At 45.6% G+C, this 13,510-nt stretch overlaps 1 protein-coding gene across 1 annotated transcript in view; it reads right to left on the bottom strand.

Moving 5' to 3' along the window:
- Positions 1-13,075, bottom strand: part of LOC121047762 — a 41,103-nt gene extending 28,028 nt beyond the window's left edge. The window contains exons 1-2 of the mRNA XM_040503258.1: positions 12,697-13,075; positions 5,318-6,353 (exon numbers count right to left, since the gene is read on the bottom strand). Of these exons, the coding sequence (XP_040359192.1) occupies positions 5,318-6,353; positions 12,697-13,075 (1,415 nt within the window). The remainder of the gene's footprint in view (positions 1-5,317; positions 6,354-12,696) is intronic.
- Between the last annotated feature and the right edge of the window lie 435 nt (positions 13,076-13,510).

Here is a 13,510-nt window from a genome sequence, read left to right as displayed (position 1 = left end):
TTAAAGCACTTACGAAGCTGGAGCTAGGAAGTCACTACACAAATACACACGCACACACTAAAAGCGCAAGGTCGCGATGCACTCTGAGCTTGATTGGACTAGGTCGTAATAACATGCATAAAAAAAGTCGACGAAAACAATTATCACGTTTTGTTTTCAGTAGTGCTGGATTAGTCGTATGAGGTCGTAGCGTCGGCTGCATTGTGGTTTTAGTAAAACATGGTAGAGGCGCAATGACGCTGCAAGAAAACGCATGAACATAATGAATCAGACAGTACATATTTGTGATGGCCTGCACGCGTCGTATATCACCACTGCGTGATGCACGTCAAAGACCCCAGGCAAGCGGTTGTACTGCACTGGCTAAATTTCTAATTTAAAGCGTAGACCACTGTCACCGCTCCTCAAAGGCAGACCGACTTTACGGTGTATGAACACGAATGTCAATTTATTTTTGTGCGTATGATGGCGTGTTATGAAACAACGCTTTTCTTCTAGTGCTGATAATGTAAAATATTATAGACACCTTGTTTTATATATGTACATACTTGTATGTTATTTCTGTAGTATACTTTTTCCTTCTTCTTAGCTCAGCTACTGGATGCAATGTGTTTTTAATTGGATTCATAAACGTTAAAGTGGTTATTGTTTCATAATTTAAACATTCGGCAAAACATTTTTTCTCTTTGTTAGGGTAACTGGACAAAAGCTTGCCCGTTTTTTCAGACACGGACAAAAGCTCACCGCATTTTTTTTTGTGGGTTGGGCTAAAGTGCGGACGCGTTGGACATTGAACCATTATTAGGAGGCTGCTTTTTCCACCTCTGCTAAAGCACGTAAAGAAAGGTAAGCCAACTGAAACCATTCTACCATTGTTGAAGGGGACGTTCTGGTAAGTAAAAATTTAGCGCTATCACGTTTCCTATATATATATATTGCAGTGACGGTTCGCCCTGTCACTTCAGCCAACTAGAATGCTGTTGGGCGTCCGAAAACAATTTGCTAAAAAAATAACTAAACGAGCAAGGTTAAGCTCAATGTCTCTTCATTACTAATGCATATGTTTTCTTGGGGTTCAGAGTAATGCTCGAAGTGAATGGCTAAGAAAATAAAATTGTTTCCATCATTGTGAGTCGTAAATATATTTAAAATAAAAGATTATCTCAAGGTTGTGGCAAATGGAAACTGAAGCAAAACTGCATTATGCAAAGCACTGCGTTGTGAATACAACTACAAGACTGACGACCAGTTTACAAAGCTGCGCGGAGTGTTGGATGGGCTGGTGTTCCTTCCACCACAGCCTGTGTCCGAAGGACTAACCTACATCAGGGAAAAGTCTACCGGTGAGGTGACATAGGTGACCTGCTCGACTACCTTGATTGCACGTATGTCAACTGCCCCTTCCGTGTTTCTTCTGCTATTTCTGCTGCGCTACACAGGGCGAATTCTTCAATTTGTCTGATTGTGTGCCGACGACTACTGGAGTTCACCAAAACGATGGAATATGTATGACACCGCACTACAAGATGAAGACCGGACGAACAACGCCTGCGAAGGATGGATTAACGGGTTCCAGAAGCTTGTCGGCTATGCCCAATCCAATAGTCCGAAGGTTGATCGATTGCTTACAGCAAGGTCAAGGGCATTACCATAGCATTACACAACCCCGTAGAGTTCAGCCCCCATTGAAGCTGGCGTGAAAAACCGCCCTGTGCCTGCACAACCGTCGGAAATTATTCGCAAGGCGTTCCAGGCACACCGAGACCTACCAAGACTGCTGAGGTAGTAGGGTTCTGCATTCGCTTCTAACCAACCGTTAAATAAACATTTATTCACTCTAATCAACAAACCAGGTGCCAGTCGTATTTAACGTATGGTTGCAGTTTAGTGTCGCACGCGTACACCTAAGTTGTCCGCGCTCGTGCTAAGACCAGCATGAAATTTTCTCCTGGTGAGCTTTTGACCGGGTTTGTGAAAAGATAGGTGAGCTTTTGTCCGGTGACCTTCTGTTTGGTGAGCTCTTTTCCTGGATTCGTGCGCCGTTGTGTAGGGATTTCACAGCTTCCAAAGATGGCACTCTTTCGAAACGGGTCTAATATCCCTACACAATGGCGCACGAAATCCGCAACGTCACGGCACGCTGTATGTGTTCGGTTGAATTAGAAGACAAAAACACACCCACAGAAAAAGGCGATGAGCGCAGTGACGTTGAACATTCGGCACCGTTTGATTAGCTTCTTAGCTACTAGCGTTGCCCACGCCCCGACGTTCGCTGTCTCATGGAATGACTTGCATGTTACACGATGTCAGTTCCGCCATTGTGCAGTGGTTCCGACCTTCTGATAATCGGCACGTGACTTCCGAAAGGGGTCTATTTGCAGCAAGTACAAACAATCGACTAATCCCACACAAGCAAGCAATTTATGCCTTAAAATTTGCCTGGGACCGTTTTGTCCGAGTTTGCGCTTAGAACCACTTAGTCCAAAGCCATTTGGTCCGGAACCATTTTGTCCGGGACCATTTTTTTCGGGACGATATTGTCCGGATCCTGTCCATAACCACAAAGAGACAACGCTGCCTGAAGGTCTAATCGCCGAGGTCAAGCAACCAACACAAAAGAACAAATTAGGCACTTTCATTCTACTCCCCTCCCCCTCCCTCCTCCCCCCTCCGGCGACTCGTTCCAAGGGCCACAGGAAAAAACCGCTCCCTCTCTCCCCCGGCGACCGATCTGAGGTCACTCGTTCGAAGAAGAAAAGGAACAGAAGGGAAAACACAAGAAAACAATAGTTGTTAAGAAGATTTTTCATAGGGTCGGTAAGAACAACTGACATATTGCTAAAACAATCATTATTCTTGGAAATTATCAACGACTCCTTGACGAGACGTTTATGGACGTCTCTTTTCTTACACAGAATGGCAGTGTCTTGGCACACAACACAACAATAATGCACTGGGACATATGTTTGGCCAACTCGGAAGTCGATCACTGCTATTCTGGATATCTCTGGCGCTCACAGAGCCTGTCATTTATGTATCAAGCAGTCTGGCGAACATAGACTAACGCGCCACACCTTAGGGAAATTTGGTAAACTACTCCAAGATCACAACTCGCAGAAGGCTCGCTATGATCTTTACTACAGACACTACTTTCCGCCACGAAAGGGGTCAATCTGTTTAGACGATTATCGGGTTTAAAAGCTAGTACAGGAATACCTAACATCCCTGCAATGCCCTTCAGGTTATGAGACACATCATGAAAATACGGGAGACAAACCAGCTTTTTCGTATCTGTTCCTTCAGCTCTTCCGACATCACTGCGTGTTAACAGCCGAAGCATTATAGAAGACGCAAAATCACTGCCATAACCAGCCAGGAACAATCTGCGTAACTGTTTTTCCAACCCAGGACCCAGATGGTGCAAACAGGATTATTTTAGCGAGTTCAACAGCACGAATTTTACCATATACCGTGCTTTACAACTTTCGAATTGCAACTGAACCTATGCAAAAGGGGTCTAGAGACCTCCTTTCCAAACTCCCGGAAAATACCAAACTGAACAAAAAAACCTGATACCTAGAAACCATAGATGAACGCCCTGGGCCACTTCCACTGAAAAGGATAACTCAGAAGCTTCTTGCAAAAACTGGGCCTTAACACGATCTCCCAGGCAAAATCCAAGGAACACACCAAGATATCGGCTACCGAGTCAGCAGAACACTTGTAGAAAACTGCGTGAGTAACTCAGTCAAATTGATGTCGATAATACTTAGATATATTTCAGACAAGACAGGAGCTATCCGGGAACCGATGCAAATCCCACTTTTTTTTTGCAAGCACAACTTCCCTTGAATCGTTGTCACAGTTGGCTGAATAAAGATCCGTGAGGTTTAGAAAACTTCCGCAAGTAATGCCCGATTGCGACTGGAACAACACCGACTTTTCTTCATAGAAATCTCTCAGTTTCTGAAGCAAAATACCGAAATCTAAAAACTAAAACAAATTCTTAATATTCAACGAAAGCTCTTTTACGAGCTTACAGTGAAACGGTTAAATATGATTCAGAAATTGGTCAGCATTGTTCATCATAAGAGGGCTCAGACCCTGGGGTAAAATCAGTGACTACTTTTTGCCGATAACTTTTTTGTCAACTACCAACCTCAGGGGCAAATGAACTTCGTTGTTCTTAAGCAGGAACGTTACGCATAATGAAATCATACTAGCATTTATAGTCCTGTTTACTACGGCCGCAAAGTTACACTTTTTAAAAACATTTCGTTATAAACAACCGGCAAGACCAGCGATCCTTTGGAAGGAAGAAAAAGGAAGTCAACCGCCTCGTCTACATTTTCGTTGAACACATTGACCGAAAGTATACCAAATTTCCCACCAACAAAACCACTGCTGCACGATCCAACTCATGCCTCACCTTTCTTACATACGCAAAGGTTCGGTTTTCCGACCTCAGAAAACTGTCTACTACCTTGCTCAGTCTCTGTACTGAGTGATCCACGAAGGCTGAACTCTCATCAATAGGAAAAATCTTATGCGACACTTTGTGAATAGTAGCTTTAATATGAACTCTCAAAGGTTTAACGTTTAGACAAGATTTGAGACCATTTTCCGAAACTCGGACTACAGAAGACGACAAGAGCATGCCACAAGGATTGCAAATTCTATCCTTTGTAGAGTCTAAGGCGCCGACGACTAAAGCATTGGGGTCCCTGGACGGAGAACCCAAGCCACAGATATCCATACTTTCATTTCGGAAAGCAGCCAGCAGAAGTGGTTTAACGTATAATCACACATATTTGGAATTGTACCCCAAATTGCAAGTCACAATAATTTTTCTCGCGAAGTTATTGAATTTTCATATTTGATCGAAAACGCTGAGAACTGCAAACACCGAAAGCATGATGTCAAATGTTATAATATGGGGTCAGCACAGCTTTTTCTCGACTAGTAACGAGAAGTTTGATGATGTGAAATAAACGTTGGAAAGGCTCGCGCCAGCAAGACAAAAAGAGACGTGCGAAATACTGTTTTTTTTACTACCCCCCTCTACTTGCAATTTATACAACATGTGACGTTTCCGGACAGGAAAGCACGGGAACATTGGAATGTCGGCTTAAGCATAACCTTCGCTTGCTGTTTTCTTAATAGCTATTTCAAATTCAGAAGTAATAAATTTTGTGTCAGGTAGAGTAAGCTTGGGTATTTCAAAAATTTTGTTCAGTTTGGGTTTAACTGGTGAAATTTCACTCTGAACAGAATTTGCTAAGATTTGCGTTTCGGCGGTGGATACAGCGAATCTTACCTGGAAACCAAGTTTCGATCAACGGCAGGACCGGTCACTAGAGTCGCCACGAGGCATCCCGACGAAAAGAGAGCGGGCAGCAGGGCCGCCTTCTGGCTCAGCACACCGACGTCATGGGCGTAATCGACGGCTACGAGAGCGAACGTGTACGACGAGAAGTTCGAAGCGCCCTTGGACACGCACACAGTCCAGGTGTACACGCTAGACACCGTCCTAAGCTTCTGCAAGAAACCAGTCTTGCTAATGCCGCTGTCGGACACTGTAAGAGAGCTTTCGGTGGTATCCTTTAAGAACCCACGTTCCTCAATTTCATTGGGCGTGGTTCTTTTATCGGGCCTTGCCACGTCGCCTTGCGATGGTGCCTCCAGTCTGGTCTCAGTTTTGCTCTTGACAACCGCGGCATCACTCAGCTGATTAGAACGTTCGGCAATTAAGCTTCCAGTGTCCAGCTCCAGCTTTGAACCGTTACTCTCAAAGTCCCCTTTTCGATGCAACATCCTTTGCGAGCCGAATTTTGCCACTCCATCGACGCTCCTCGTCGCCGATCCCCAAGGCACTGTCGCTAGGGACACCGTACTTCCGAACCACGAACGCAGTATGCCCTCCTTGAGTTCGTGAGGGGCCTTTGTTGTTCTTAATGGTGAACTGTCGTCCTCCCTTCTCCTGTTGATATCTTCCGCCGGGATCTTTGCCGATGTATGTGAGTCTGCTTTTAAGATCATGCCGGTGCCATTTATCCCTGAGGTTAATGGTCTTTCTGACGTAATTGTAGTATGCAGGTCATCCCTGTCTTCGATCCACGAGGGCCGTCTAAGAAATATACAGGCGATGAACAGGTTCAGGGAAAGGCCGGCCATAATCAGGAGGCATCCGGAGAAGTTGTATCTGTCCACGAGTAGCTGGACTAGCGAAGGCGTGACCATGCCCGATATGTCGACTGACCCGCTGATCAGCGCTAAAGCCGTGGCCCTGTACTTGCCAAAGTGCTGCAGCAGAAGGATCGTAGGAACGATAGAAGTTGACGCCACGCCAAGACCTGAAAACAAAGGTTTCTATTTGCGGTGTCAAGAATATTATGTCGTTTTCTATTTTACTGCCCTCCGCGTATTCCGTGTTTTCGAAGTTCAGTTCTCGTAAAATTCGAAGGGTGTTTTTCGGAACCTATTTTTCGCTGAATATTCGGGGTTTATCGGAGTTTGTTTTTGTTAGATTCCCAATTTTCTGAAATTTATAAATGTTTTTTTTTGTGTTTCCATCTAAAAGAAATTAATATATAAACTAAAAATTAATAAACAAAATAAATGAAATCTGGGTACCATGATCCGTTGTCCTGAAGGAACCTTGACGAGCTGAAAGGCATACCCCTTTTGTCAGTACGAGATTTCAAAGGAAACTGAAGTAAAATTTCCTCAGGACCACCGACCCTGTGGTCTTATAATGTTTATTTGTAGAACACTCTCTTTTTTGTCTTTGGTACTTATTAATTTCGAGTGTTTCGAATAAATTTGAATTGTTAAAAAAACTTGCCGGCGAGTGGTTTTCTGACTTTTTCGCAGTTATAAAAAAAACAAAAAAACAACAACAACAACAACGAAACCTTACAGTTTTACCGTACATCGCGGAGCACTCATTTTCAGAATTCCCGCAGCTAATTATAAGTAAGGGCTAATCATTTAGAACGAAGGGCTTCCACTTTAAGCCGGAGGCATTCACAGGAAGTCATATTTGAGTGCGTTGTGCACAGCGTATGCCTCGAAGGAGCTTTTACATATCGAGTGCTAATGGTGACAATCCTGGTTGTGTGGAACACATGTGTTAGAAGCGCCGTGGAAAGCCATTGTCAGCTCGCGCTCAGCAACCACAAACTCAGCTATGGCCGCCAATGAATAATCGCTATAGTATAGACGCTGACAGCTGAAGAAACGTAAGGTGCGTTATCTTACGTTCACACTTTTTGTTTTGTGATTCGTTCTTCGGCCTTACTTTCTACAGTGTGTCTCAAATAGCGACCAGGCTCTTTTAATCGACGGGAAAATTGTTTTCTTAACCAATAGCGCTACGATTTCGTGCAGCGCTGCCCATAGGTGGTGAATTTTTTCTATAAAATTTGCAAAGAGCAAACTTACCCAAGAAAAAAGTAAAAAAAAAGAAAAAAAGGAAAAGGCTTAACTCCTATGGAACTACAGCGAAGCCACCGATCTTCAAACAATAGGGCGCCGTTTGGCACGGAAGACAAGAGATGGCGGCAGCGATCACGACGCCGTGAGCCGGCGTCATTACAGACAATGTTGTCGACTCAAAAGTGTCGTGCAGGTGGCGAGAAAAATGGCCCCAAGAGGGAGTCTGAGCTCACGTGACCGGCTTCATGGGGACCAGAAACCATAGGTTTAAGGCGTTCCAGGCGAACGGCTAGTAAGTGCGTCCTTGCTTCAAGAATTAAAGCTTGATTTTTTTGTTTCTTTCTGCACACAGTAAAACGGTGCAGAGATACGAAACTGAAATGTAAGTAGAAAGAAACTAACCGTGTTCATTAGGAGCGGCATGGAAATTTATTTCTGGTGAGATCGTGTCAAGTGAATATTAAAAAAAAAAATCAAGGCTTACGTCTATTGAGTGGAATAAGCCTGAATGCTAGGTGCGTTTTCCCTATAGAGCCGGTCGCGGGAACTCGAAATCCATCTTGCTACTATTTTAACCGCCGGGAGAGACTCACCAGCGAATCGGTACGGGCTATTTTACTGCACTCGCGAAATAGCACCCTCCCCCTTTTTTTTCCGCTTTACAGCGGAAACATTAGACCCATCTTTAAAGCAGCTCCCTACTGAAAATTCTCATTTGTATGAGAAATTTCTTGTGTCCAATAAACACATATGAATCATACAAGATATATAAGAACATATAAGAACAAGTAAGAACCGTATAAGAACCATATAAGAACTATATAAGAACTATATAAGATATATGAGAACATAGAAGCACCATATAGGAAACTAGTGGGAACTTTCTTATAAGTTTCTTATGGGGTTCTTATATATCTTATATAATTCTTATATAGTTCTCATATAATTCTTATGTGGTTCTCATATGTTCTTGTATGTTCTTATATATCTTGTATGATTCATATGTGTTTATTGGACACAAGAAATTTCTCATACAAATGATTTTTTTTACTAGGGCTCTTCTCTTTGGCCTCTAATTTTTCGTTCAATTAATTTGACTTTTCCTCTATATACTTCCCAGGCAGCACACCATTGTTGGACCTACATTGGGCCAACAATGGCAAACGCTGGCTCCGGATGTTGGTCCAACATTGGTATTCTGGCCGAGCGCAACTTCTTCCAATGTTGGCCCAGCCATTGGCACCAACGTTGGGCCATCGTTCAACCAATGTTCCAGCCATCATTGGCACCAACGTTGGGCCATCGTCCAACCAACCTTCCAGCCGTCATTGCCGCCAACGTTGGGCCATCGTTCAACCAATGATCCAGCCATCATTGGCACCTTTTTTAGGCCATCGTTAAACCAATATTTCAGCCATCGTTGGCATCCACACTATGTCGACATAGTGTGGATGCCAACGATGGCTGAAATATTGGTTTAACGATGGCCTAAAAAAGGTGCCAATGATGGCTGATGATGGATAAGAAACAGGCCAGGGGTTCTTAAAACCCAATGTTGGAATAACCAGGATTTAAACACATTGCCATCATTGCATGGCCAGCATTAAAGATATGGCATTAACACTGGGACATGCCAATGAATCAGCTTGACTGCAGATAACGGCCTATTCAATGATTGAACTTGTATACCAATGATGGCATAGCCATTGAATTAGTGTGAAAGCCAAAATTGGCATAGCCAATGATTATTGGCTATGCCAATTTTGGCTTTCACACCAATTCAATGGCTATGCCATCATTGGTATACAAGTTCAATCATTGAATAGGCCGTTATCTGCAGTCAAGCTGATTCATTGGCATGTCCCAGTGTTAATGCCATATCTTTAATGCTGGCCATGCAATGATGGCAATGTGTTTAAATCCTGGTTATTCCAACATTGGGTTTTAAGAACCCCTGGCCTGTTTCTTATTAGCAGCCCACTGCAAGAAAAACATTCTGGGCACAAATGGCAAGGTCCTCCTATGCTTTGTCTGTGCATTATTTTATCTGGCGAGCAAATGACTATTTCAAGATCAATTAAATACTTTTTTCGGAACTTTTATTGAAAGGGGCTAGGGAGGAAGCTCAGCGGGGAGCCTATGCCTGGTCCTGGGGAAGGTCCTGGGGCGAGTCCTGGGGCTGGGGAGCCATTACGGCTTCCGAACGCCTCTTCCTGCAGCCTCCCCTGTCGCAAGACCCTGGCAGCCACTTCAGCACCATTTTTAAGCTGCCGATTCTTCAATTGTTAGCTTCGCACTGATGGCATCTACGAAAAGGTCCAAAGGTCAAAGATCAACGCTTTCAAACCCACATTGGTCTTAGTAAAGCACACTCCCAAGCAGCACTTCAACAAATGTTAAGGTTTGAGTGTCCCCTAAAAAGTCCCTCGCTCACGACTTTTCAGTCCTTGCGGCGTAGCACCCGTGGCAGCCGATGATCAGGGGTCTACGACGTCAGGGCCGAGGTCCTGACGTAGTGACGAGGCAGTTGACCGATGGCCGAAGGCTTGAATCAGGCCCCGTACGCCGGTGGCAGCCTATGACCAGGTGTCCGCCAAGGTCTGGGCCGAAGGACGTAGCGACGAGGCAGTTGGGCGTTGGCCGAAGGCTTGAGTCAGGCTCAAAACTTCTGTGGCACGGAGTGGCAGCGGCTGTTCAACTGCGCCACGCATGCAGTCTTGTCTACCTCCGGAAGTTTGGCGCCCGGACCGCGTGAGAAGTGGGTTGTGGGTCGGGCCTCTTGACGTCTGGTCACGCCGACGGAGGTCCGGCCTGGTCGCGTCTGCACCGTCCTTTGTCAACCGCCCGAATCCCCTCTCGCGCTCCTCGCATGCCCCCACCTCGTCTTCTTCTTTCTCGTCCTCTTCGGCTGGTCGCGGGATCGCTCATCACACCAGACTAAAGCCTGGTTCAGACAGTTGCGTTTGATTGCGTTTTACTGCGTTGCGGCAGCGAGAAACCAGGACATTCCTGCTGCTTATACCGCGTGCCAAGATGATTCCTTGAATTGGATTCCACGCTTCATACGAAGCACAGATGTGCCGGTGACTCGCTTTCGGTACTCGACGCAACGCAGTCAAACGCACTCAAACGCAAGTGTCTGAACCGGCCTTAAGCCAATCAATTGGCGACGTGCGCGACCGAAAGCGTCGCTGTGGTCGGCCTTTCACGATTGGCCCAAAAGCTGACTATGACGTCGGAAAGGGTACACCATCGACGGAAATAAGAAGAATGAAGGAACTTTAATTTCGACGGTGTTGGCAGTGTTCCTTTGAAAGCGCAATGATTTCAGGCTTCCACCATGCTATTTACAGACACCATCGAACTTGTTGTTCGCAAGGTAATGACGTCACAAGGGGGAACCATAGGAGGGCGCCACCAAAACATCTCGCCGCTAATTACCAACGTTGGTAGGCCACTGGCTAAGACAGGCAATTGGTGGCCAGCTTAAACCAATCGATTGCCAACTTTGGTAACCCGTTGGCTCTATTACAGCTTATATTTCTGAGGGCGTTGTCACTACCGTAGTCAGTACTGCAGTTGCCGTATTTTGTACGCACTTTGAAGTCATTTTTGGGCAAGCAGGCATAATGCTCAGCTTCTTCTGTTATAGACCTTTCCAATGTCTACAAATCCACAGCTCAGCGTGCGATCTCCACAGCTTAGCGCGCGCGTGTGCGTCGCTTCGGAAAGCGAGCAAATCACGCGCGATATGCACGAACACTGAAAATGAAACCGGCCAGCAGCCCTTTTCTGGAAAGGTCTATATGTTGCGTGATAACCTTTCTTTGCAGATTGAAATGCGCATCAGCTTTATGTCACCTCCTACCTCAAACATAGGGTGTTCGAGATGTTAATTCAACGCAATTTTTTATTCGTGAAGACATGTAATTGCTTAGTCAGTCGCTGGATATTTGTTTAAGGTTTTATTTTTTTGCTAAAATTATTAGTGCTTTTTATTTATTTTTTTTAATTTTGTCCGGTTCAGTCTGAATTATAGGCCGCGTTTTGCGGCTGAGCAAAGCGGGTTGCCTTGAGATTTTCAAGATCACATACAGCTGACAATACACCCGTGTCCTAGGTTGGGGAGGCGGGTGGAAATTTCGGGGTTGAACCCTGCCTCCCCCCCTCCCCCCCCCCCCCCCCCCCCCCTCTTTGGAAAGGTTTCCCGGCTGCGTCGCTAAATGGGCATAAGAGAAGAGGCACTATGCTTTTTGCCGTATAAACATATACACAAATCGAAGGAGGCGTGCATTTTGTATTTTGTGTGGAATTTACTAAGCATAACTATCAGTTTTGGGAAGACGCGTGTTAGTTATAGTCGGTGACAGGTGGTAGAAGCTCCTCCCATCTCTTTCCATATTTGTAGATCGAAAGATCAGGAGGAGTCGACCTCCTCCCCAGCGTTTATTTTTAACCTGTCACCGAACACGTTTTTTTTCTGCGTGGACGCTCAAACTTGCTACAGCTCGCAATGCATACAGCGTTCTAATTCAGTTGCTAACTTGCTCTGCGTGTGAAAACAGAAGAATCGTTCCCCCCGGAGGCATAGCTAGAGATTGTTCTCAGCGTGCGCGATCAGCACATTAAAATAACTAAGCCAATTATATATAACATTGGTAAGCCACTGGGTAGGACAGGCCAATGTTGCCCAGCCTAAGTCAATCGATTACCAATGTCGGTAATTGATTGGCTTAAGCTGGCAAACATTGGCCTGTCTTAGCCAATCGATTACCAATGATGGCAACTCATTGGCTAAAATAGACCAATGTTGGCCAGCCTAAGCCAATTGATTACCAATGTTCGTAACCAATTCGCTAAGACAGGCCAATGTTGGCCAACCTAAGCCAACCAATAGCCAACGTTGCTAAGCCGTTGGCTGAGGTTGGCCAATGTTGGCCAGTCTAAACCAATCGCTTGCCAACGTTGGTAAGCCATTGGCTGAGGTAGGCCAATGTTGGCCGGCCTAAGCCAATCGATTACCAGCGTTGGTGAGCCGTTGGTCAAGTCAGGCCAACGTTGGCCAGTATATTCCAGTGTACCACCAATATTGGTTCTACGATGGCCACATTGGCCCAATATTGGACCATTGTTTGCCGATTGAATACCAATGCTGGCCCGACGTCGTGTGCTGTCTGGGTTGCTTACTCAATTCAGGGGGAAAAAGAGCTTAAAATATAGAACGTCACTAGCCGCCGTCTAATCAACTGCAACGCTCACCATAGACGACTCCGAGGAAGAGGACAAGTGTCACAATGTTATGGACAAAAGAACTGATGGCCAGAGAACCCGCACAAAGCGCAGCGGCTACGAACAGCAGGCTGCGCTCGGTGAGCCATTCGGACGCAACGGCATAGACGACGCCTCCGGCGTTGATGACGACGAGCATGATGGTGAACGGCCACGAGGCCTCCCAGCGCGGCACGTCCGGATTCTGGTTCATATAGGCCACGTAGAGCACGGCCGAGCAGACGACCGGGAGCCAGGTGAAGAAGGAAAACCAGGAGCAGGCGGCCGCCACCATCCACGCCCGACCCGAGTCGGCTCCCGGAGGCCAGGGCTGCTCCTCGCTGCACCACGTGGCGTAACCAACGGCCATTTTGAACGAACCTTTATACTTTTTTGGTTAGGCTACGGTGCCTGCAGCCTCAAATAAAGGAGGAAAAACGTTCGCTTTCCGGCCCAAAATACCAGGCTGCCGTAAAAGTGGGAGGAGAAGCGGCTGGCGAGGAGAACAATATTTAAAGGCACAGCCCTCAGGTATACGGCCGCACGGCGCACCACTTTGTTTGTATTTTGGGGAAAAAACGAGGAAAAAAATACCGACCGCCTTCCTGTATCCTCCTTTAGCACAGCTTACCCTAGCGAAAAACCTTTTATGTATAAGGCATTTTTTGGCCCCACCCCAACAGATATGCTCAAACAAGGTCATATAAGAGCATATAAGAACCTTATAAGAACATAGAAGAACAATATCAGATTATATAGAAGCAATATTAAACATCTCATCAGTTTTTTATAACTTCTTATAAAC

The sequence above is a fragment of the Ixodes scapularis genome, unplaced genomic scaffold, assembly GCF_016920785.2.
Source record: "Ixodes scapularis isolate PalLabHiFi unplaced genomic scaffold, ASM1692078v2 PGA_scaffold3__209_contigs__length_174095766, whole genome shotgun sequence".
NCBI classification, from domain to species: Eukaryota; Metazoa; Arthropoda; class Arachnida; order Ixodida; family Ixodidae; genus Ixodes; species Ixodes scapularis.
Note: the sequence above shows the minus strand (reverse complement) of the source record. Positions and strands in the feature narration are given on the sequence as shown.